Below are 26,310 nucleotides of genomic sequence, written 5' to 3'. Positions count from 1 at the left end.
GACTGCGCGCAGGCATGAGCAGAGAGAAGTGAACGGTGGGGTGGTTGTTTATACCGCTGGCTGGCCTCTGGTTTGCGGCGCACCAAATGAGCTTCAGTTTATATGCTAAATGTTTTATAAATCAATCGGATTATCACACGGCTATCGTTTGACTGCAACATGACGAAAACAGTTGCACTGAGCCATCTCGTTAAACCCAGCTGGCTGCGATGAATAACCTAATCATTAGGCCTAATCAACGTCATAGTCACCAACCGATCCATATCATTCTGTAGTGTATGATGACCACGCAATGTTACAGTCCACTGTTACAGTCCACTGTTACAGTCCACTGTTACAGTCCAATGTTACAGTCCACTGTTACAGTCCACTGTTACAGTCCACTGTTACAGTCCAATGTTACAGTCCACTGTTACAGTCCAATGTTACAGTCCACTGCTACAGTCCACTGTTACAGTCCAATGTTACAGTCCACTACCAATGTTACAGTCCACTGTTACAGTCCACTGTTACAGTCCACTGTTACAGTCCAATGTTACAGTCCACTGTTACAGTCCACTGTTACAGTCCACTGTTACAGTCCAATGTTACAGTCCAATGTTACAGTCCACTGCTACAGTCCACTGTTACAGTCCAATGTTACAGTCCACTACCAATGTTACAGTCCACTGTTACAGTCCAATGTTACAGTCCAATGTTACAGTCCACTGTTACAGTCCACTGTTACAGTCCAATGTTACAGTCCAATGTTACAGTCCACTGTTACAGTCCACTGTTACAGTCCACTGTTACAGTCCACTGTTACAGTCCACTGTTACAGTCCAATGTTACAGTCCAATGTTACAGTCCACTATACAGTCCAATGTTACAGTCCACTGTTACAGTCCACTGTTACAGTCCACTGTTACAGTCCACTGTTACAGTCCACTGTTACAGTCCAATGTTACAGTCCAATGTTACAGTCCACTGTTACAGTCCAATGTTACAGTCCACTGTTACAGTCCAATGTTACAGTCCACTGTTACAGTCCACTGTTACAGTCCAATGCTACAGTCCACTGTTACAGTCCACTGTTACAGTCCACTGTTACAGTCCACTGTTACAGTCCAATGTTACAGTCCACTGTTACAGTCCACTGTTACAGTCCACTGTTACAGTCCAATGTTACAGTCCACTGTTACAGTCCAATGTTACAGTCCACTGCTACAGTCCAATGTTACAGTCCACTGTTACAGTCCACTGCTACAGTCCAATGTTACAGTCCAATGTTACAGTCCACTGTTACAGTCCACTATACAGTCCACTATACAGTCCACTGTTACAGTCCACTATACAGTCCACTGTTACAGTCCAATGTTACAGTCCACTGTTACAGTCCAATGTTACAGTCCACTGTTACAGTCCACTGTTACAGTCCAATGTTACAGTCCACTGTTACAGTCCACTGTTACAGTCCAATGTTACAGTCCACTGTTACAGTCCACTGTTACAGTCCAATGTTACAGTCCACTGTTACAGTCCACTGTTACAGTCCAATGTTACAGTCCAATGTTACAGTCCACTGTTACAGTCCACTGTTACAGTCCACTGTTACAGTCCACTGTTACAGTCCACTGTTACAGTCCAATGTTACAGTCCACTGTTACAGTCCAATGTTACAGTCCACTGTTACAGTCCACTGCTACAGTCCACTGCTACAGTCCACTGTTACAGTCCAATGTTACAGTCCAATGTTACAGTCCACTGCTACAGTCCACTGTTACAGTCCAATGTTACAGTCCACTGTTACAGTCCACTGCTACAGTCCACTGTTACAGTCCAATGTTACAGTCCAATGTTACAGTCCACTGTTACAGTCCACTGTTACAGTCCACTGTTACAGTCCACTGTTACAGTCCAATGTTACAGTCCACTGTTACAGTCCAATGTTACAGTCCAATGTTACAGTCCACTGTTACAGTCCACTGTTACAGTCCAATGTTACAGTCCACTGTTACAGTCCAATGTTACAGTCCACTGTTACAGTCCAATGTTACAGTCCACTGTTACAGTCCAATGTTACAGTCCACTGTTACAGTCCAATGCTACAGTCCACTGTTACAGTCCACTGCAGGCTACAGGCTATTAGATTTAAAAAATGATTAGTATTATAACCCGGCGGCGCTCCTCGTTATATGTGCCCGATTTAAAATAACAGATCTCTAAGCTGTCGAGACACGCCATGAGCGGTGCGTGGATGGTTTGTAAACTTTAATGCATGGCCATGCATTAAAGTGGCATTCTTTTTTTCTTTTTGTCTTTTTTGTCGGGCTTTATCAGGCTTCGGGCCTAACATTATGGTAATTTTTAGGGTCGGGCCCGTTGAGAACTTTATGTTATTGGTTAGGTTGCTGACCGTTGCTCCATTATAATGCTGTGTTTACCGAGATTGTGAGTTTATGTTATATTTGCCCTGGGATAGGGTTTTCTGAGTTAAATAAAAGAGTGCTTGAGTGCAAGTCGTTGTTGTTGGTTATTCTGCATAAGGGTCCAAATACTGAGGTGTTCCCGACACACGGACCACCATCTGATGACATTTAGCCTCTCAGACCCAAGACTTGGAATATTTTGTTATCGTTGGATAATATTTTGTCCACAATTCCATGATGTATTGATGTTGTTTTCCTACAGAGACGTATTACTTTGTGTGTTTGCTTGTCATGTATATTATTTGTAGTTGTGGCAAAATAAGCTAATTAGCTTCAGCCTACACCTTGTTTTGGTCAGTCAATGTATCTTTATTTATAATGTTATTCATAATGTACATGAACTGAAGACCAACATTACGTTGTTCATAATGTTACTCATAATGTACATGAACTGAAGACCAACATTACGTTGTTCATAATGTTATTCATAATGTACATGAACTGAAGACCAACATTACGTTGTTCATAATGTTATTCATAATGTACATGAACTGAAGACCAACATTACGTTGTTCATAATGTTATTCATAATGTACATGAACTGAAGACCAACATTACGTTGTTCATAATGTTATTCATAATGTACATGAACTGAAGACCAACATTACGTTGTTCATAATGTTATTCATAATGTACATGAACTGAAGACCAACATTACGTTGTTCATAATGTTATTCATAATGTACATGAACTGAAGGCCAACATTACGTTGTTCATAATGTTATTCATAATGTACATGAACTGAAGACCAACATTACGTTGTTCATAATGTTATTCATAATGTACATGAACTGAAGACCAACATTACGTTGTTCATGTTATTCATAATGTACATGAACTGAAGACCAACATTACGTTGTTCATAATGTTATTCATAATGTACATGAACTGAAGACCAACATTACGTTGTTCATAATGTTATTCATAATGTATCTTTATTCATAATGTTATTCATAATGTACATGAACTGAAGACCAACAAAAAACAAGAAAGAAAGCTGAAGTACCATATAGGAGATTAACTTTCCTGTTATGTTGACCAAAATAACAATTCCTCTACATTCACTAATTGTTTTCTTGTAAATGACGTAATGCAGACGTAACAATAATTGAACTCCCGAGAGTATAACATGGAACCAGTCATTTGACGCTCTCAAGAATTAAAGACATAGGGGTCCATTTGGTTACCAACTGACTCTGCATCATTTAGCTGGGGACCACCAGGAATCCCCTCAAGGACCACTGGTTGAAATCCATGTATCTACTCTGTCAGTGAACGAGCGAAGGAGACATTTGTGACCAGATTTGACTGAGAGCCTGCCATCGCGCAAAATCCAGCTTTTCACCAGAGATTTTTTTTTCTTCTTTTTTTTCAAAAATAAGTTAATATCACAGGCAGACTCTTCACATACTAGAGCATGTCTGAAATAAGTGTCAGAGCTGAAATCGACATGTAAATATGAAATAAATGCTTAAACATGTAGCTAGGTGTAATGTTAGAGACCACAGAAGACATGTAAATATGAAATAAATGCTTAAACATGTAGCTAGGTGTAATGTTAGAGTCCACAGAAGACATGTAAATATGAAATAAATGCTTAAACATGTAGCTAGGTGTAATGTTAGAGTCCACAGAAGTGAACCTTTCAAGCCTGTTTTCTCAACTCGCTGTTTCTCTGCAAGACATTACTTTACTGGTGGGTCAAACTGAACAACCAATATGTAAATTTGAAGCTATGATTCCCTGCTTTCACATGACATGAAAAAAAACGAAAATTCTAAACGATCCAATGGCAGTCCCTCAGTCACATTTAGTCACATCTGTGGACTCGGCCTCAGGTCCACACAGGGTCAGAAGTCCTGCAGGATGGGGTCATGGCCCGTGTCCTTCAGGAACCTGAGCAGGTCCTGTGGGGTCAGCCCCATGGTGGCGCTGTTGGTCATGGGGTGGAAGTAGACCCTGTCATGTCCCCCGCTGACCAGGTCGCTGTCCAGGACACACTTCACACTCTGCTCCTTGTCCCAGAAGAGAGCCAGCGCTGTGGCACAGCCCTGTCCCACCTGGAGGACAAGAGGACACAACTATAAACACCTGGAGGACAGAGGACACAACTATAAACACCTGGAGGACAAGAGGACACAACTATAAACACCTGGGAGGACAAGAGGACACAACTATAAACACCTGGAGGACAGAGGACACAACTATAAACACCTGGAGGACAGAGGACACAACTATAAACACCTGGGAGGACAGAGGACACAACTATAAACACCTGGAGGACAGAGGACACAACTATAAACACCTGGGAGGACAGAGGACACAACTATAAACACCTGGGAGGACAGAGGACACAACTATAAACACCTGGAGGACAAGAGGACACAACTATAAACACCTGGAGGACAAGAGGACACAACTATAAACACCTGGAGGACAAGAGGACACAACTATAAACACCTGGAGGACAGAGGACACAACTATAAACACCTGGAGGACAGAGGACACAACTATAAACACCTGGAGGACAGAGGACACAACTATAAACACCTGGAGGACAAGAGGACACAACTATAAACACCTGGAGGACAGAGGACACAACTATAAACACCTGGAGGACAAGAGGACACAACTATAAACACCTGGGAGGACAAGAGGACACAACTATAAACACCTGGAGGACAGAGGACACAACTATAAACACCTGGAGGACAGAGGACACAACTATAAACACCTGGGAGGACAGAGGACACAACTATAAACACCTGGAGGACAGAGGACACAACTATAAACACCTGGGAGGACAGAGGACACAACTATAAACACCTGGGAGGACAGAGGACACAACTATAAACACCTGGAGGACAAAACTATAAACACCTGGAGGACAAGAGGACACAACTATAAACACCTGGAGGACAAGAGGACACAACTATAAACACCTGGAGGACAGAGGACACAACTATAAACACCTGGAGGACAGAGGACACAACTATAAACACCTGGAGGACAGAGGACACAACTATAAACACCTGGAGGACAAGAGGACACAACTATAAACACCTGGAGGACAGAGGACACAACTATAAACACCTGGAGGACAGAGGACACAACTATAAACACCTGGAGGACAGAGGACACAACTATAAACACCTGGAGGACAGAGGACACAACTATAAACACCTGGAGGACAAGAGGACACAACTATAAACACCTGGGAGGACAAGAGGACACAACTATAAACACCTGGGAGGACAGAGGACACAACTATAAACACCTGGAGGACAGAGGACACAACTATAAACACCTGGAGGACAAGAGGACACAACTATAAACACCTGGAGGACCAGAGGACACAACTATAAACACCTGGAGGACAGAGGACACAACTATAAACACCTGGGAGGACAGAGGACACAACTATAAACACCTGGGAGGACAGAGGACACAACTATAAACACCTGGAGGACAAGAGGACACAACTATAAACACCTGGAGGACAAGAGGACACAACTATGAACACCTGGAGGACAGAGGACACAACTATAAACACCTGGGAGGACAGAGGACACAACTATAAACACCTGGGAGGACAGAGGACACAACTATAAACACCTGGAGGACAGAGGACACAACTATAAACACCTGGAGGACAGAGGACACAACTATAAACACCTGGAGGACAGAGGACACAACTATAAACACCTGGAGGACAGAGGACACAACTATAAACACCTGGAGGACAAGAGGACACAACTATAAACACCTGGAGGACAGAGGACACAACTATAAACACCTGGAGGACAAGAGGACACAACTATAAACACCTGGAGGACAGAGGACACAACTATAAACACCTGGAGGACAAGAGGACACAACTATAAACACCTGGAGGACAAGAGGACACAACTATAAACACCTGGAGGACAAGAGGACACAACTATAAACACCTGGGAGGACAAGAGGACACAACTATAAACACCTGGAGGACAGAGGACACAACTATAAACACCTGGAGGACAGAGGACACAACTATAAACACCTGGGAGGACAGAGGACACAACTATAAACACCTGGAGGACAGAGGACACAACTATAAACACCTGGGAGGACAGAGGACACAACTATAAACACCTGGGAGGACAGAGGACACAACTATAAACACCTGGAGGACAAGAGGACACAACTATAAACACCTGGAGGACAAGAGGACACAACTATAAACACCTGGAGGACAAGAGGACACAACTATAAACACCTGGAGGACAGAGGACACAACTATAAACACCTGGAGGACAGAGGACACAACTATAAACACCTGGAGGACAGAGGACACAACTATAAACACCTGGAGGACAAGAGGACACAACTATAAACACCTGGAGGACAGAGGACACAACTATAAACACCTGGAGGACAGAGGACACAACTATAAACACCTGGAGGACAGAGGACACAACTATAAACACCTGGAGGACAGAGGACACAACTATAAACACCTGGAGGACAAGAGGACACAACTATAAACACCTGGGAGGACAAGAGGACACAACTATAAACACCTGGGAGGACAGAGGACACAACTATAAACACCTGGAGGACAGAGGACACAACTATAAACACCTGGAGGACAAGAGGTCACAACTATAAACACCTGGAGGACAGAGGACACAACTATAAACACCTGGAGGACAAGAGGACACAACTATAAACACCTGGAGGACAAGAGGACACAACTATAAACACCTGGAGGACAGAGGACACAACTATAAACACCTGGGAGGACAGAGGACACAACTATAAACACCTGGGAGGACAGAGGACACAACTATAAACACCTGGAGGACAGAGGACACAACTATAAACACCTGGAGGACAGAGGACACAACTATAAACACCTGGAGGACAGAGGACACAACTATAAACACCTGGAGGACAGAGGACACAACTATAAACACCTGGAGGACAAGAGGACACAACTATAAACACCTGGAGGACAGAGGACACAACTATAAACACCTGGAGGACAAGAGGACACAACTATAAACACCTGGAGGACAGAGGACACAACTATAAACACCTGGAGGACAAGAGGACACAACTATAAACACCTGGAGGACAGAGGACACAACTATAAACACCTGGAGGACAGAGGACACAACTATAAACACCTGGAGGACAGAGGCCACAACTATAAACACCTGGGAGGACAAGAGGACACAACTATAAACACCTGGGAGGACAGAGGACACAACTATAAACACCTGGAGGACAGAGGACACAACTATAAACACCTGGAGGACAAGAGGACACAACTATAAACACCTGGAGGACAAGAGGACACAACTATAAACACCTGGAGGACAGAGGACACAAATATAAACACCTGGAGGACAAGAGGACACAACTATAAACACCTGGAGGACAGAGGACACAACTATAAACACCTGGGAGGACAGAGGACACAACTATAAACACCTGGAGGACAAGAGGACACAACTATAAACACCTGGAGGACAGAGGACACAACTATAAACACCTGGAGGACAGAGGACACAACTATAAACACCTGGAGGACAAGAGGACACAACTATAAACACCTGGAGGACAGAGGACACAACTATAAACACCTGGGAGGACAGAGGACACAACTATAAACACCTGGAGGACAAGAGGACACAACTATAAACACCTGGAGGACAAGAGGACACAACTATAAACACCTGGAGGACAGAGGACACAACTATAAACACCTGGGAGGACAGAGGACACAACTATAAACACCTGGAGGACAGAGGACACAGAGACAACTATAAACACCTGGGAGGACAAGAGGACACAACTATAAACACCTGGAGGACAGAGGACACAACTATAAACACCTGGGAGGACAGAGGACACAACTATAAACACCTGGAGGACAGAGGACACAACTATAAACACCTGGAGGACAAGAGGACACAACTATAAACACCTGGGAGGACAGAGGACACAACTATAAACACCTGGAGGACAAGAGGACACAACTATAAACACCTGGAGGACAGAGGACACAACTATAAACACCTGGAGGACAAGAGGACACAACTATAAACACCTGGAGGACAGAGGACACAACTATAAACACCTGGAGGACAAGAGGACACAACTATAAACACCTGGGAGGACAGAGGACACAACTATAAACACCTGGAGGACAAGAGGACACAACTATAAACACCTGGAGGACAGAGGACACAACTATAAACACCTGGAGGACAAGAGGACACAACTATAAACACCTGGGAGGACAAGAGGACACAGAGACAACTATAAACACCTGGGAGGACAGAGGACACAACTATAAACACCGGGGAGGACAGAGGACACAACTATAAACACCTGGAGGACAAGAGGACACAACTATAAACACCTGGGAGGACAGAGGCCACAGAGAGACAACTATAAACACCTGGAGGACAAGAGGACACAACTATAAACACCGGGGAGGACAGAGGACACAACTATAAACACCTGGGAGGACAGAGGACACAACTATAAACACCTGGGAGGACAAGAGGACACAACTATAAACACCGGGGAGGACAGAGGACACAACTATAAACACCTGGGAGGACAGAGGACACAACTATAAACACCGGGGAGGACAGAGGACACAACTATAAACACCGGGGAGGACAGAGGACACATTCTCAGACCCATTTGAGCCACGGACCACCAGTGACAGTAATCATTGCTATAGTGTGTGTTCAGTAACAGTGTTAAACAGCTCTATATTGTGACAGTAATCATTGCTAGAGTGTGTTCAGTAACAGTGTTAAATAGCTCTATATAGAGCTCCGAAGTCTGACGTCACTTTCAGTAGAGGGCGTCAATCTCCAGGTTCATGTATTTGTTTATTTGCATTGAGATCCCCAAACGGCGTTTTTAGGTCGCTTCATATAAGAACTGTGTTTGAAAAATAAACCGACCACCTCGGCGTTTCTGTCAGGGGAGTGGCTGTGCGTCGTTAATGATGTCCATTCATATTTGATACAGCCAGTTTCTAGAGAAAATGGAATTAATGTGACCGCAAAAGCCTTGAAACTACATATGAATGCAATGTCGCTGAGCATATACGTCACGCCCAGCTGTCAACATATTGCGTTCCTGAGATTCCTCGTTGACGTAAGCTCAGCTGGTGGTGACTCGACTCGTACTAACCACGATACATTATATATCAATAAAATAAAAATAAAAATAAACGTAATTAACGTTCAGTTTCTGTTGTGCGACGGGCTGCGGGCAGAAGCAGCCTACCCGGAAATGTAGTCTCTGGGTTGTTTGGCTCGTTTCTAACGCTTATTTTGTTACTCTTTGGGTATATTTGTACATTTCCACCTTCAGTCGATGCTTCATATCCATATGAGTGAAAAGGCCGGGGTGATCGGTTTATTTTTCAAACACAGTTCTTATATGAGGCGATCTAAAATCCCCCTATGGAGAGTACAATGCTTAAAAAAACATACATGAACCATGGCGCTCACTGCCCTCTACTGGTAGTAGAGGGCAGTGACGTCAGGACTTCGGTGCTCTATTGTGACAGTAATCATTGCTAGAGAGTGTGTTCAGTAACAGTGTTAAATAGCTCTATATTGTGACAGTAATCATTGCTATAGAGTGTGTTCAGTAACAGTGTTAAATAGCTCTATATTGTGACAGTAATCATTGCTATAGAGTGTGTTCAGTAACAGTGTTAAACAGCTCTATATTGTGACAGTAATCATTGCTATAGAGTGTGTTCAGTAACAGTGTTAAACAGCTCTATATTGTGACAGTAATCATTGCTAGAGTGTGTTCAGTAACAGTGTTAAATAGCTCTATATTGTGACAGTAATCATTGCTAGAGAGTGTGTTCAGTAACAGTGTTAAACAGCTCTATATTGTGACAGTAATCATTGATATAGAGTGTGTTCAGTAACAGTGTTAAATAGCTCTATATTGTGACAGTAATCATTGCTATAGAGTGTGTTCAGTAACAGTGTTAAATAGCTCTATATTGTGACAGTAATCATTGCTATAGAGTGTGTTCAGTAACAGTGTTAAATAGCTCTATATTGTGACAGTAATCATTGCTATAGAGTGTGTTCAGTAACAGTGTTAAACAGCTCTATATTGTGACAGTAATCATTGCTATAGAGTGTGTTCAGTAACAGTGTTAAATAGCTCTATATTGTGACAGTAATCATTGATATAGTGTGTGTTCAGTAACAGTGTTAAATAGCTCTATATTGTGACAGTAATCATTGCTATAGTGTGTGTTCAGTAACAGTGTTAAATAGCTCTATATTGTGACAGTAATCATTGCTATAGAGTGTGTGTTCAGTAACAGTGTTAAATAGCTCTATATTGTGACAGTAATCATTGCTATAGAGTGTGTTCAGTAACAGTGTTAAACAGCTCTATATTGTGACAGTAATCATTGCTAGAGTGTGTTCAGTAACAGTGTTAAATAGCTCTATATTGTGACAGTAATCATTGCTAGAGAGTGTGTTCAGTAACAGTGTTAAACAGCTCTATATTGTGACAGTAATCATTGATATAGAGTGTGTTCAGTAACAGTGTTAAATAGCTCTATATTGTGACAGTAATCATTGCTATAGAGTGTGTTCAGTAACAGTGTTAAATAGCTCTATATTGTGACAGTAATCATTGCTATAGAGTGTGTTCAGTAACAGTGTTAAACAGCTCTATATTGTGACAGTAATCATTGCTATAGAGTGTGTTCAGTAACAGTGTTAAATAGCTCTATATTGTGACAGTAATCATTGCTATAGTGTGTGTTCAGTAACAGTGTTAAATAGCTCTATATTGTGACAGTAATCATTGCTATAGTGTGTGTTCAGTAACAGTGTTAAATAGCTCTATATTGTGACAGTAATCATTGCTATAGAGTGTGTGTTCAGTAACAGTGTTAAATAGCTCTATATTGTGACAGTAATCATTGCTATAGTGTGTTCAGTAACAGTGTTAAATAGCTCTATAGTGTGACAGTAATCATTGCTATAGTGTGTGTTCAGTAACAGTGTTAAACAGCTCTATATTGTGACAGTAATCATTGCTATAGTGTGTTCAGTAACAGTGTTAAACAGCTCTATATTGTGACAGTAATCATTGCTATAGTGTGTGTTCAGTAACAGTGTTAAATAGCTCTATATTGTGACAGTAATCATTGCTATAGTGTGTGTTCAGTAACAGTGTTAAATAGCTCTATATTGTGACAGTAATCATTGCTATTTTCACCTTGAGTTTTTCCAACATGGCCGCCTCGTCAGCGAAGCGCAGGTTTCCACTGCCCACGCCCAGCTTCTTGGCCAGCTCGTTAAGATTCACCTGGACATAGAAATGCAGCATATAGATCAGTTACCATTAACCCATTTAGACATGAGCACGATTCTACAAATGTTTTCTGAAAAACCTCATGTTTCTATAATATCAGTGGTGCTCAAGGACCCCCAGAAATAGATGTAGGCTAATTGGCCACCGACCCCCATCTGGAAATATGTTGTTCCAGGGACCCCCATCTGGAAATATGTTGTTCCAGGGACCCCCATCTGGAAATATGTTGTTCCAGGGACCCCCATCTGGAAATATGTTGTTCCAGGGACCCCCATCTGGAAATATGTTGTTCCAGGGACCCCCATCTGGAAATATGTTGTTCCAGGGACCCCCATCTGGAAATATGTTGTTCCAGGGACCCCCATCTGGAAATATGTTGTTCCAGGGACCCCCATCTGGAAATATGTTGTTCCAGGGACCCCAATCTGGAAATATGTTGTTCCAGGGACCCCAATCTGGAAATATGTTGTTCCAGGGACCCCCATCTGGAAATATGTTGTTCCAGGGACCCCCATCTGGAAATATGTTGTTCCAGGGACCCCCATCTGGAAATATGTTGTTCCAGGGACCCCCATCTGGAAATATGTTGTTCCAGGGACCCCCATCTGGAAATATGTTGTTCCAGGGACCCCCATCTGGAAATATGTTGTTCCAGGGACCCCCATCTGGAAATATGTTGTTCCAGGGACCCCCATCTGGAAATATGTTGTTCCAGGGACCCCCATCTGGAAATATGTTGTTCCAGGGACCCCCATCTGGAAATATGTTGTTCCAGGGACCCCCATCTGGAAATATGTTGTTCCAGGGACCCCCATCTGGAAATATGTTGTTCCAGGGACCCCCATCTGGAAATATGTTGTTCCAGGGACCCCCATCTGGAAATATGTTGTTCCAGGGACCCCCATCTGGAAATATGTTGTTCCAGGGACCCCCATCTGGAAATATGTTGTTCCAGGGACCCCCATCTGGAAATATGTTGTTCCAGGGACCCCCATCTGGAAATATGTTGTTCCAGGGACCCCAATCTGGAAATATGTTGTTCCAGGGACCCCAATCTGGAAATATGTTGTTACAGGGACCCCCATCTGGAAATATGTTGTTCCAGGGACCCCAATCTGGAAATATGTTGTTACAGGGACCCCAATCTGGAAATATGTTGTTACAGGGACCCCCATCTGGAAATATGTTGTTACAGGGACCCCCATCTGGAAATATGTTGTTCCAGGGACCCCCATCTGGAAATATGTTGTTACAGGGACCCCAATCTGGAAATATGTTGTTACAGGGACCCCAATCTGGAAATATGTTGTTCCAGGGACCCCCATCTGGAAATATGTTGTTACAGGGACCCCCATCTGGAAATATGTTGTTACAGGGACCCCAATCTGGAAATATGTTGTTACAGGGACCCCCATCTGGAAATATGTTGTTTCCAGGGACCCCCATCTGGAAATATGTTGTTACAGGGACCCCAATCTGGAAATATGTTGTTTCCAGGGACCCCCATCTGGAAATATGTTGTTACAGGGACCCCCATCTGGAAATATGTTGTTTCCAGGGACCCCCATCTGGAAATATGTTGTTACAGGGACCCCAATCTGGAAATATGTTGTTTCCAGGGACCCCCATCTGGAAATATGTTGTTACAGGGACCCCAATCTGGAAATATGTTGTTTCCAGGGACCCCCATCTGGAAATATGTTGTTACAGGGACCCCAATCTGGAAATATGTTGTTTCCAGGGACCCCCATCTGGAAATATGTTGTTCCAGGGACCCCCATCTGGAAATATGTTGTTCCAGGGACCCCAATCTGGAAATATGTTGTTCCAGGGACCCCAATCTGGAAATATGTTGTTTCCAGGGACCCCCATCTGGAAATATGTTGTTACAGGGACCCCCATCTGGAAATATGTTGTTCCAGGGACCCCCATCTGGAAATATGTTGTTCCAGGGACCCCCATCTGGAAATATGTTGTTCCAGGGACCCCAATCTGGAAATATGTTGTTACAGGGACCCCCATCTGGAAATATGTTGTTCCAGGGACCCCAATCTGGAAATATGTTGTTACAGGGACCCCCATCTGGAAATATGTTGTTACAGGGACCCCCATCTGGAAATATGTTGTTCCAGGGACCCCCATCTGGAAATATGTTGTTCCAGGGACCCCAATCTGGAAATATGTTGTTACAGGGACCCCCATCTGGAAATATGTTGTTCCAGGGACCCCCATCTGGAAATATGTTGTTCCAGGGACCCCCATCTGGAAATATGTTGTTCCAGGGACCCCAATCTGGAAATATGTTGTTCCAGGGACCCCCATCTGGAAATATGTTGTTCCAGGGACCCCCATCTGGAAATATGTTGTTCCAGGGACCCCCATCTGGAAATATGTTGTTCCAGGGACCCCCATCTGGAAATATGTTGTTCCAGGGACCCCCATCTGGAAATATGTTGTTCCAGGGACCCCCATCTGGAAATATGTTGTTCCAGGGAGTCGGGACCCCCCCAAAAGCAAAGATTTGAGTTAAAAACGTTCACTGTGATATAGAATATATATTCATATATATATATATGAATATATATTCATATATATAATATATATATGAATATATATTCATATATGAATATATATTCAAAGATGTGCACCACATTTTCACGATTTTTCAAACATAAAGCTTGTAGATCTGCTATTTTTCAAATAGAGGGTCTGCGTGTGACATCATCAAACCCGGTAGTTATGCAGGAACCTCTTCATTATGTTATACTTTAGCAGATCTACGAGTGCCGCGCTATCAACTATGAACTATGAACTATGAACTATGAACTATGAACTATGAACTATGAACTATGAACTATGAACTATGAACTTGTAGGTCTGCTATGAACTTGTAGGTCTGCTATTTTTGAAAAATCATGAAAATGTGGCACACATCTTTGAATATATTATTTCTGAGCGAACGTTTTTAACTCAAATCTTTGCTTCTGGGGGGTTCCTGGAACGACATATTTTCAGATGGGGGGGCGGTGGCCAATTACATATAGTTTTTGGGGTCCTTGACATGAAATATTAAGCACCACTGATACAGATAAGATAAGATTCACCTGAACAACATTTAGATCAGTTATCACCTAGCCTGGCCCAGCCAGCGTGCTTTCTGGTCTAGAGGGGCGGGTAGCCTGGCCCAGCCAGCGTGCTTTCTGGTCTAGAGGGGCGGGTAGCCTGGCCCAGCCAGCGTGCTTTCTGGTCTAGAGGGGCGGGTAGCCTGGTCCAGCCAGCGTGCTTTCTGGTCTAGAGGGGCGGGTAGCCTGGCCCAGCCAGCGTGCTTTCTGGTCTAGAGGGGCGGGTAGCCTGGCCCAGCCAGTGTGCTTTCTGGTCTAGAGGGGCGGGTAGCCTGGCCCAGCCAGCGTGCTTTCTGGTCTAGAGGGGCGGGTAGCCTGGCCCAGCCAGCGTGCTTTCTGGTCTAGAGGGGCGGGTAGCCTGGCCCAGCCAGCGTGCTTTCTGGTCTAGAGGGGCGGGTAGCCTGGCCCAGCCAGCGTGCTTTCTGGTCTAGAGGGGCGGGTAGCCTGGCCCAGCCAGCGTGCTTTCTGGTCTAGAGGGGCGGGTAGCCTGGCCCAGCCAGCGTGCTTTCTGGTCTAGAGGGGCGGGTAGCCTGGTCCAGCCAGCGTGCTTTCTGGTCTAGAGGGGCGGGTAGCCTGGTCCAGCCAGCGTGCTTTCTGGTCTAGAGGGGCGGGTAGCCTGGCCCAGCCAGCGTGCTTTCTGGTCTAGAGGGGCGGGTAGCCTGGTCCAGCCAGCGTGCTTTCTGGTCTAGAGGGGCGGGTAGCCTGGCCCAGCCAGCGTGCTTTCTGGTCTAGAGGGGCGGGTAGCCTGGCCCAGCCAGCGTGCTTTCTGGTCTAGAGGGGCGGGTAGCCTGGTCCAGCCAGCGTGCTTTCTGGTCTAGAGGGGCGGGTAGCCTGGCCCAGCCAGCGTGCTTTCTGGTCTAGAGGGGCGGGTAGCCTGGTCCAGCCAGCGTGCTTTCTGGTCTAGAGGGGGCTCACAATGCGACGCATTTTGAGCTTGTAGATCGGCTATTTTCAATGGATTCTGTACACATTTTGGGACATTCTGCACAATGAGTACTTTTACTTTTAGTACTGTACCTGTCTGTCGTGGCGAGCAGACACCAGGTACAGGCCTTTCTTCTTCTTGTCTTTTAGAAACAGGTTCTTGGTGACGGCACCGCTCAGCCCCTCTAGGTGGGGCATCATCTCCTCTACCGTGAAGACCTGGGGGGAGGGGGGGGGGGGTGAACAATGTGAAACAGGTTCTTGGTGACGGCACCGCTCAGCCCCTCTAGGTGGGGCATCATCTCCTCTACCGTGAAGACCTGGGGGGAGGGGGGGGGGGGTGAACAATGTGAAACAGGTTCTTGGTGACGGCACCGCTCAGCCCCTCTAGGTGGGGCATCATCTCCTCTACCGTGAAGACCTGGGGGGGAGGGGGGGGGGTGAACAATGTGAAAAGGGTGACATTTCTTGGAGCCTATACGGTAAGCATGTAGCCTATACGGTAAGCATGTAGCCTATACGGTAAGCATGTAGCCTATACGGTAAGCATGTAGCCTATACGGTAAGCATGTAGCCTATACGGTAAGCATGTAGCCTATACGGTAAGCAGGTAGCCTATACGGTAAGCATGTAGCCTATACGGTAAGCAGGTAGCCTATACGGTAAGCACGTAGCCTATACGGTAAGCATGTAGCCTATACGGTAAGCATGTAGCCTATACGGTAAGCATGTAGCCTATACGGTAAGCATGTAGCCTATACGGTAAGCATGGAGCCTATACGGTAAGCACGTAGCCTATACGGTAAGCAGGTAGCCTATACGGTAAGCATGTAGCCTATACGGTAAGCAGGTAGCCTATACGGTAAGCACGTAGCCTATACGGTAAGCATGTAGCCTATACGGTAAGCAGGTAGCCTATACGGTAAGCACGTAGCCTATACGGTAAGCAGGTAGCCTATACGGTAAGCACGTAGCCTATACGGTAAGCATGTAGCCTATACGGTAAGCAGGTAGCCTATACGGTAAGCACGTAGCCTATACGGTAAGCAGGTAGCCTATACGGTAAGCACGTAGCCTATACGGTAAGCAGGTAGCCTATACGGTAAGCACGTAGCCTATACGGTAAGCATGTAGCCTATACGGTAAGCAGGTAGCCTATACGGTAAGCACGTAGCCTATACGGTAAGCAGGTAGCCTATACGGTAAGCACGTAGCCTATACGGTAAGCATGTAGCCTATACGGTAAGCAGGTAGCCTATACGGTAAGCACGTAGCCTATACGGTAAGCATGTAGCCTATACGGTAAGCATGTAGCCTATACGGTAAGCACGTAGCCTATACGGTAAGCATGTAGCCTATACGGTAAGCATGTAGCCTATACGGTAAGCATGTAGCCTATACGGTAAGCACGTAGCCTATACGGTAAGCACGTAGCCTATACGGTAAGCACGTAGCCTATACGGTAAGCACGTAGCCTATACGGTAAGCACGTAGCCTATACGGTAAGCATGTAGCCTATACGGTAAGCATGTAGCCTATACGGTAAGCATGTAGCCTATACGGTAAGCACGTAGCCTATACGGTAAGCACGTAGCCTATACGGTAAGCACGTAGCCTATACGGTAAGCATGTAGCCTATACGGTAAGCAGGTAGCCTATACGGTAAGCACGTAGCCTATACGGTAAGCATGTAGCCTATACGGTAAGCATGTAGCCTATACGGTAAGCACGTAGCCTATACGGTAAGCATGTAGCCTATACGGTAAGCATGTAGCCTATACGGTAAGCACGTAGCCTATACGGTAAGCATGTAGCCTATACGGTAAGCATGTAGCCTATACGGTAAGCATGTAGCCTATACGGTAAGCAGGTAGCCTATACGGTAAGCATGTAGCCTATACGGTAAGCAGGTAGCCTATACGGTAAGCACGTAGCCTATACGGTAAGCACCTAGCCTATACGGTAAGCACATAGCCTATACGGTAAGCATGTAGCCTATACGGTAAGCATGTAGCCTATACGGTAAGCAGGTAGCCTATACGGTAAGCATGTAGCCTATACGGTAAGCATGTAGCCTATACGGTAAGCATGTAGCCTATACGGTAAGCACGTAGCCTATACGGTAAGCATGTAGCCTATACGGTAAGCAGGTAGCCTATACGGTAAGCAGGTAGCCTATACGGTAAGCACCTAGCCTATACGGTAAGCATGTAGCCTATACGGTAAGCATGTAGCCTATACGGTAAGCACCTAGCCTATACGGTAAGCATGTAGCCTATACGGTAAGCATGTAGCCTATACGGTAAGCAGGTAGCCTATACGGTAAGCAGGTAGCCTATACGGTAAGCATGTAGCCTATACGGTAAGCACCTAGCCTATACGGTAAGCACGTAGCCTATACGGTAAGCACGGAGCCTATACGGTAAGCACCTAGCCTATACGGTAAGCATGTAGCCTATACGGTAAGCAGGTAGCCTATACGGTAAGCATGTAGCCTATACGGTAAGCATGTAGCCTATACGGTAAGCAGGTAGCCTATACGGTAAGCAGGTAGCCTATACGGTAAGCAGGTAGCCTATACGGTAAGCATGTAGCCTATACGGTAAGCATGTAGCCTATACGGTAAGCATGTAGCCTATACGGTAAGCAGGTAGCCTATACGGTAAGCAGGTAGCCTATACGGTAAGCATGTAGCCTATACGGTAAGCATGTAGCCTATACGGTAAGCACATAGCCTATACGGTAAGCATGTAGCCTATACGGTAAGCATGTAGCCTATACGGTAAGCATGTAGCCTATACGGTAAGCATGGAGCCTATACGGTAAGCAGGTAGCCTATACGGTAAGCATGTAGCCTATACGGTAAGCATGGAGCCTATACGGTAAGCATGGAGCCTATACGGTAAGCAGGTAGCCTATACGGTAAGCATGTAGCCTATACGGTAAGCATGTAGCCTATACGGTAAGCATGTAGCCTATACGGTAAGCATGTAGCCTATACGGTAAGCATGGAGCCTATACGGTAAGCATGGAGCCTATACGGTAAGCATGTAGCCTATACGGTAAGCACCTAGCCTATACGGTAAGCATGTAGCCTATACGGTAAGCAGGTAGCCTATACGGTAAGCATGTAGCCTATACGGTAAGCATGTAGCCTATACGGTAAGCATGTAGCCTATACGGTAAGCACGTAGCCTATACGGTAAGCATGGAGCCTATACGGTAAGCATGTAGCCTATACGGTAAGCATGGAGCCTATACGGTAAGCATGGAGCCTATACGGTAAGCATGGAGCCTATACGGTAAGCATGTAGCCTATACGGTAAGCACCTAGCCTATACGGTAAGCATGTAGCCTATACGGTAAGCAGGTAGCCTATACGGTAAGCATGTAGCCTATACGGTAAGCATGTAGCCTATACGGTAAGCACATAGCCTATACGGTAAGCATGTAGCCTATACGGTAAGCACATAGCCTATACGGTAAGCATGTAGCCTATACGGTAAGCACATAGCCTATACGGTAAGCAGGTAGCCTATACGGTAAGCAGGTAGCCTATACGGTAAGCATGTAGCCTATACGGTAAGCAGGTAGCCTATACGGTAAGCACATAGCCTATACGGTAAGCACGTAGCCTATACGGTAAGCATGTAGCCTATACGGTAAGCATGTAGCCTATACGGTAAGCATGTAGCCTATACGGTAAGCATGTAGCCTATACGGTAAGCACATAGCCTAAGCACGTAGCCTATACGGTAAGCACATAGCCTATACGGTAAGCATGTAGCCTATACGGTAAGCATGTAGCCTATACGGTAAGCATGTAGCCTATACGGTAAGCATGTAGCCTATACGGTAAGCATGTAGCCTATACGGTAAGCATGTAGCCTATACGGTAAGCATGTAGCCTATACGGTAAGCATGTAGCCTATACGGTAAGCACATAGCCTATACGGTAAGCATGGAGCCTATACGGTAAGCATGTAGCCTATACGGTAAGCATGTAGCCTATACGGTAAGCATGTAGCCTATACGGTAAGCATGTAGCCTATACGGTAAGCACATAGCCTAAGCACGTAGCCTATACGGTAAGCACGTAGCCTATACGGTAAGCACATAGCCTAAGCACGTAGCCTATACGGTAAGCAGGTAGCCTATACGGTAAGCAGGTAGCCTATACGGTAAGCATGTAGCCTATACGGTAAGCATGTAGCCTATACGGTAAGCATGGAGCCTATACGGTAAGCACGGAGCCTATACGGTAAGCATGTAGCCTATACGGTAAGCACGGAGCCTATACGGTAAGCATGTAGCCTATACGGTAAGCACATAGCCTATACGGTAAGCACGGAGCCTATACGGTAAGCATGTAGCCTATACGGTAAGCATGTAGCCTATACGGTAAGCATGGAGCCTATACGGTAAGCAGGTAGCCTATACGGTAAGCATGTAGCCTATACGGTAAGCACATAGCCTATACGGTAAGCATGTAGCCTATACGGTAAGCATGTAGCCTATACGGTAAGCACGGAGCCTATACGGTAAGCAGGTAGCCTATACGGTAAGCACATAGCCTATACGGTAAGCATGTAGCCTATACGGTAAGCATGGAGCCTATACGGTAAGCATGTAGCCTATACGGTAAGCAGGTAGCCTATACGGTAAGCACATAGCCTATACGGTAAGCACGTAGCCTATACGGTAAGCATGTAGCCTATACGGTAAGCACATAGCCTATACGGTAAGCACATAGCCTATACGGTAAGCACATAGCCTATACGGTAAGCACATAGCCTATACGGTAAGCAGGTAGCCTATACGGTAAGCACATAGCCTATACGGTAAGCACATAGCCTATACGGTAAGCATGTAGCCTATACGGTAAGCATGTAGCCTATACGGTAAGCATGTAGCCTATACGGTAAGCAGGTAGCCTATACGGTAAGCATGTAGCCTATACGGTAAGCAGGTAGCCTATACGGTAAGCATGTAGCCTATACGGTAAGCAGGTAGCCTATACGGTAAGCAGGTAGCCTATACGGTAAGCACATAGCCTATACGGTAAGCACATAGCCTATACGGTAAGCACGTAGCCTATACGGTAAGCATGTAGCCTATACGGTAAGCAGGTAGCCTATACGGTAAGCACATAGCCTATACGGTAAGCACATAGCCTATACGGTAAGCATGTAGCCTATACGGTAAGCATGTAGCCTATACGGTAAGCACATAGCCTATACGGTAAGCACATAGCCTATACGGTAAGCACGTAGCCTATACGGTAAGCATGTAGCCTATACGGTAAGCAGGTAGCCTATACGGTAAGCACATAGCCTATACGGTAAGCACATAGCCTATACGGTAAGCATGTAGCCTATACGGTAAGCATGTAGCCTATACGGTAAGCAGGTAGCCTATACGGTAAGCAGGTAGCCTATACGGTAAGCAGGTAGCCTATACGGTAAGCATGTAGCCTATACGGTAAGCATGTAGCCTATACGGTAAGCATGTAGCCTATACGGTAAGCATGTAGCCTATACGGTAAGCATGTAGCCTATACGGTAAGCATGTAGCCTATACGGTAAGCATGTAGCCTATACGGTAAGCAGGTAGCCTATACGGTAAGCAGGTAGCCTATACGGTAAGCATGTAGCCTATACGGTAAGCATGTAGCCTATACGGTAAGCATGTAGCCTATACGGTAAGCATGTAGCCTATACGGTAAGCATGTAGCCTATACGGTAAGCACGTAGCCTATACGGTAAGCATGTAGCCTATACGGTAAGCATGTAGCCTATACGGTAAGCACCTAGCCTATACGGTAAGCATGTAGCCTATACGGTAAGCAGGTAGCCTATACGGTAAGCATGTAGCCTATACGGTAAGCATGTAGCCTATACGGTAAGCATGTAGCCTATACGGTAAGCATGTAGCCTATACGGTAAGCATGTAGCCTATACGGTAAGCATGTAGCCTATACGGTAAGCACATAGCCTATACGGTAAGCATGTAGCCTATACGGTAAGCATGTAGCCTATACGGTAAGCATGTAGCCTATACGGTAAGCATGTAGCCTATACGGTAAGCATGTAGCCTATACGGTAAGCAGGTAGCCTATACGGTAAGCAGGTAGCCTATACGGTAAGCACGTAGCCTATACGGTAAGCAGGTAGCCTATACGGTAAGCAGGTAGCCTATACGGTAAGCATGTAGCCTATACGGTAAGCATGTAGCCTATACGGTAAGCACATAGCCTATACGGTAAGCATGTAGCCTATACGGTAAGCATGTAGCCTATACGGTAAGCATGTAGCCTATACGGTAAGCATGTAGCCTATACGGTAAGCACATAGCCTATACGGTAAGCATGTAGCCTATACGGTAAGCATGTAGCCTATACGGTAAGCATGTAGCCTATACGGTAAGCATGTAGCCTATACGGTAAGCATGTAGCCTATACGGTAAGCATGTAGCCTATACGGTAAGCATGTAGCCTATACGGTAAGCATGTAGCCTATACGGTAAGCATGTAGCCTATACGGTAAGCACATAGCCTATACGGTAAGCACATAGCCTATACGGTAAGCATGTAGCCTATACGGTAAGCACATAGCCTATACGGTAAGCATGTAGCCTATACGGTAAGCATGTAGCCTATACGGTAAGCACATAGCCTATACGGTAAGCACATAGCCTATACGGTAAGCATGTAGCCTATACGGTAAGCATGTAGCCTATACGGTAAGCACATAGCCTATACGGTAAGCACATAGCCTATACGGTAAGCATGTAGCCTATACGGTAAGCATGTAGCCTATACGGTAAGCACATAGCCTATACGGTAAGCACATAGCCTATACGGTAAGCACATAGCCTATACGGTAAGCACATAGCCTATACGGTAAGCATGTAGCCTATACGGTAAGCATGTAGCCTATACGGTAAGCATGTAGCCTATACGGTAAGCACATAGCCTATACGGTAAGCACATAGCCTATACGGTAAGCAGGTAGCCTATACGGTAAGCATGTAGCCTATACGGTAAGCATGTAGCCTATACGGTAAGCATGTAGCCTATACGGTAAGCATGGAGCCTATACGGTAAGCACATAGCCTATACGGTAAGCATGTAGCCTATACGGTAAGCATGTAGCCTATACGGTAAGCATGTAGCCTATACGGTAAGCAGGTAGCCTATACGGTAAGCATGTAGCCTATACGGTAAGCATGTAGCCTATACGGTAAGCATGTAGCCTATACGGTAAGCATGTAGCCTATACGGTAAGCATGTAGCCTATACGGTAAGCAGGTAGCCTATACGGTAAGCATGTAGCCTATACGGTAAGCATGTAGCCTATACGGTAAGCATGTAGCCTATACGGTAAGCATGTAGCCTATACGGTAAGCATGTAGCCTATACGGTAAGCACATAGCCTATACGGTAAGCATGTAGCCTATACGGTAAGCACGTAGCCTATACGGTAAGCACATAGCCTATACGTAAGCACGTAGCCTATACGGTAAGCACATAGCCTTACCGTATATTTTACTATAATATACCTTAGAGCTGTTGTGTGGAAATAATAAAAAAGTCCCCCCATGCTGTGTTTCCTAGTGTGAAAAGTATGAAAAAAATCATTAACATGGTGAAACACATCTTGATGATGTCATCAAGATGTGTTTCACCATGTTAATGATTTTTTTCAGACCTCCAGTTCTAGGAAACACAGCATGGGGGGGACTTTTTTATTGTTTCCACACAACAGCTCTAAGGTATATTAATGACATAGTAAAATGTTGAAAATGAGTGGAATGCCCCTTTAAGTAAGCATTCATTGCATGCACACCACAGTGGAACAGCACACTCTGTACAGTACAGTACAGTACAGTACAGTACAGTACAGTACAGTACAGTACAGTACAGTACAGTACAGTACAGTTTAGTGGCAGCGGTGGCCGAACGGATTGCGGAGCGGTCTTGATACCGGAAGGTCGCCAGTTCGAATCAGCGGTCCGACACGTTAAAATTACCACCGCTGAAGTGCCCTTGAACAAGGCATTGAACCACTACGATGAAATGTTCTATGAGCAGGGCCTGGCTGGAAACAAGTTCTTGAGCTTAGCCCAGATACCCTGGGTAAATATAGTAATCATTTCATTTCATTTCACAGTACAGTAGGCTACAATACAAGCACACGCCTAGGGAATACAACGGTTATTTTAAGCATTTATTTTGAAGTACACTATTGGAAACAGGGTTTCTTTCTTCTCGGTGGTAACTTGACACAACTCAGAGCTAGTAGATCTACAACAAGCATGGTGTGTCACTAGGCTTGTTGTTTTCGGCCTGCGACGCCGGAGCAGTAGGAGTAGGAGGTTTATATATGTGTGTGTGTGTTTACCGCTGGATGCTCCACGCAGGTCGTCTCTATGTCCAAACCGTCCAGATGTTTCTGCAGCTCGGCGCGCAGCTCGCTCTGATCCGCCATGTTGGTCCGGATCGGAGACCAAGGCTGGCTGAAGAAGGAAAGGACGGACACACGTACAGCTGGAAGGGAGGCTACGGTATGTTTTAATTTAGTTTTTAATGCTTTTTTAACATAAAGTCTATGCGGTCGTTTAGATTTGTATTTATTTGTGGAAAAAACTGTTTTAATTAGTTTTTTTCCTGTTATGTTCAGGGGCAAGTCTAAAATGAGACTACAATTAGATAATTTCAGATGACTAAAACTCAATGCAATTTTATATATATAAAAACGAATTAAAACTAATGACTAAAACAAAAGCACACGGTAATTTGCTGTCCAATCTCCACATTTATTTAATTGCCGATCTACAAGCTCACAACTACTGCACCTGACCTCTCCTTCTCCAACATACTCCTTGGAAGTGTAGAACTGTGTAAACAATATTCTCCCTGCATGAAGCAACACTGCCACCTACTGGAGCAGATGTATCTGTGGAAAGAGGATGGATGGATGGATGGATGGATGGATGGATGGATGGATGGATGGATGGATGGATGGAGGGAGATAGATAGATAGATAGATAGATAGATAGATAGATAGATAGATAGATATATAGATAGATAGATAGATAGATAGATAGATAGATAGATAGATAGATAGATAGATAGATAGATAGATAGATAGATAGATTGATTGTTGCAATATCCTATCCTACCGCACCATACAAATAATCTGTTACAAAAAATTACACATAATAATTACATGTTTTATTTAAATTAACTTGAAATTTGTGAAAATAGCTGATGGGATATTTTAACAATATTTATCTGTGGAACTGAATGAACTAAATGTAAAACCTCAACTCCTAAAATTCCAAATGTTTGTCAGGGTGTGGGGGGAGGGTCCTTATTTAAAAAATCACACCCATGTGAAGTGAGGGGCATCATTTCATCTTACAACATCGAGGAGGGAATTCAGTATAGCTTGGAGCAACTATAAATGTTCCTTTTTTCAATGTTGCTATGATTAGGTGATGTAATGATGATGTAAGGTAATGATTAGGTGCATGATGTAATGATGATGTCAAAGCAAACGGTGTCAAAACAAACATTAAATTCTCTTTATCGTTAATGGGATTTAATGTTTGTGTTAGTGATTAAACAAACATTAAATTCTCTTTATCGTTAATGGGATTTAATGTTTGTGTTAGTGACTAAACAAACATTAAATTCTCTTTATCGTTAATGGGATTTAATGTTTGTGTTAGTGACTAAACAAACATTAATTTCTCTTCATTGTCAAGGGCGTTTTTAAAACAAACATTGACCTAAACACAAACATTGTATATAGGAGGGGCTAGGGGAGGGGCTGGCGCCCCTCAAAAACCACACCTGTGTGAAGTGAGGGGCGCTCTCATCATCATACATCTGGTTAAATGACATTTGACCTAATTTATCCGTCGCTTCAAATGATGTGACGTCAGGGCTCTGAGCGGTGTGCACCCCTCAAAATAACACCGTGAGGAAATCATTACCAGTGGAACTTCAAACGAGGCTATGCGAGGAAAATGAGGAGAATGGCTGAAGAACCCACCACACCGTCTAAGAAAAAAACCAACGTGTGCCAACTCTGTGGAAATAACTTTGACAGTCCGTTAGAATGGTATACTCCAGCAACGAGTGGTTTCTGCTGCTGGTCGACACAATAACAGTGCTGCACGGGGAGGAGAGACAGGGGCTGACGGACAGATCGGTGAACCAATGGTGGGGGTGCGTAAATCTGAGCCGCGGCCCTCCCATCTAGGCCAGAAAGGTCTAGCGTTAGCTCAGGCTACCAAGGACCTGAATGGAAACGGTGATTGCCTTTTGGACAAAGTGTTTTAATGTGTTTTACAGTAATGTAAACAGCGTGCGTGCGTGCGTGCGTGCGTGTGTGCACGATTCTGTCTGT

General features: G+C 44.7%; 1 protein-coding gene across 1 annotated transcript; it reads right to left on the bottom strand.

Moving 5' to 3' along the window:
* Positions 1–3,390: 3,390 nt before the first annotated feature.
* Positions 3,391–24,381, bottom strand: prorsd1 (prolyl-tRNA synthetase domain containing 1; the record flags this gene model as incomplete). Its single annotated transcript, XM_079531994.1, has 4 exons — positions 3,391–4,528; positions 11,751–11,840; positions 15,986–16,111; positions 24,295–24,381. The coding sequence occupies 4 exons, from the start codon at positions 24,379–24,381 to the stop codon at positions 4,319–4,321; spliced, it is 513 nt and encodes a 170-aa protein (XP_079388120.1). The 3' UTR covers positions 3,391–4,318.
* Positions 24,382–26,310: the final 1,929 nt, after the last annotated feature.

The sequence above is a fragment of the Electrona antarctica genome (genome assembly GCF_951216825.1).
Source record: "Electrona antarctica genome assembly, contig: scaffold_128, whole genome shotgun sequence".
Lineage (NCBI taxonomy): Eukaryota > Metazoa > Chordata > Actinopteri > Myctophiformes > Myctophidae > Electrona > Electrona antarctica.
The sequence above is the reverse complement of the archived record's forward strand: the minus strand, read 5'-3'. Positions and strand labels throughout refer to the sequence as shown.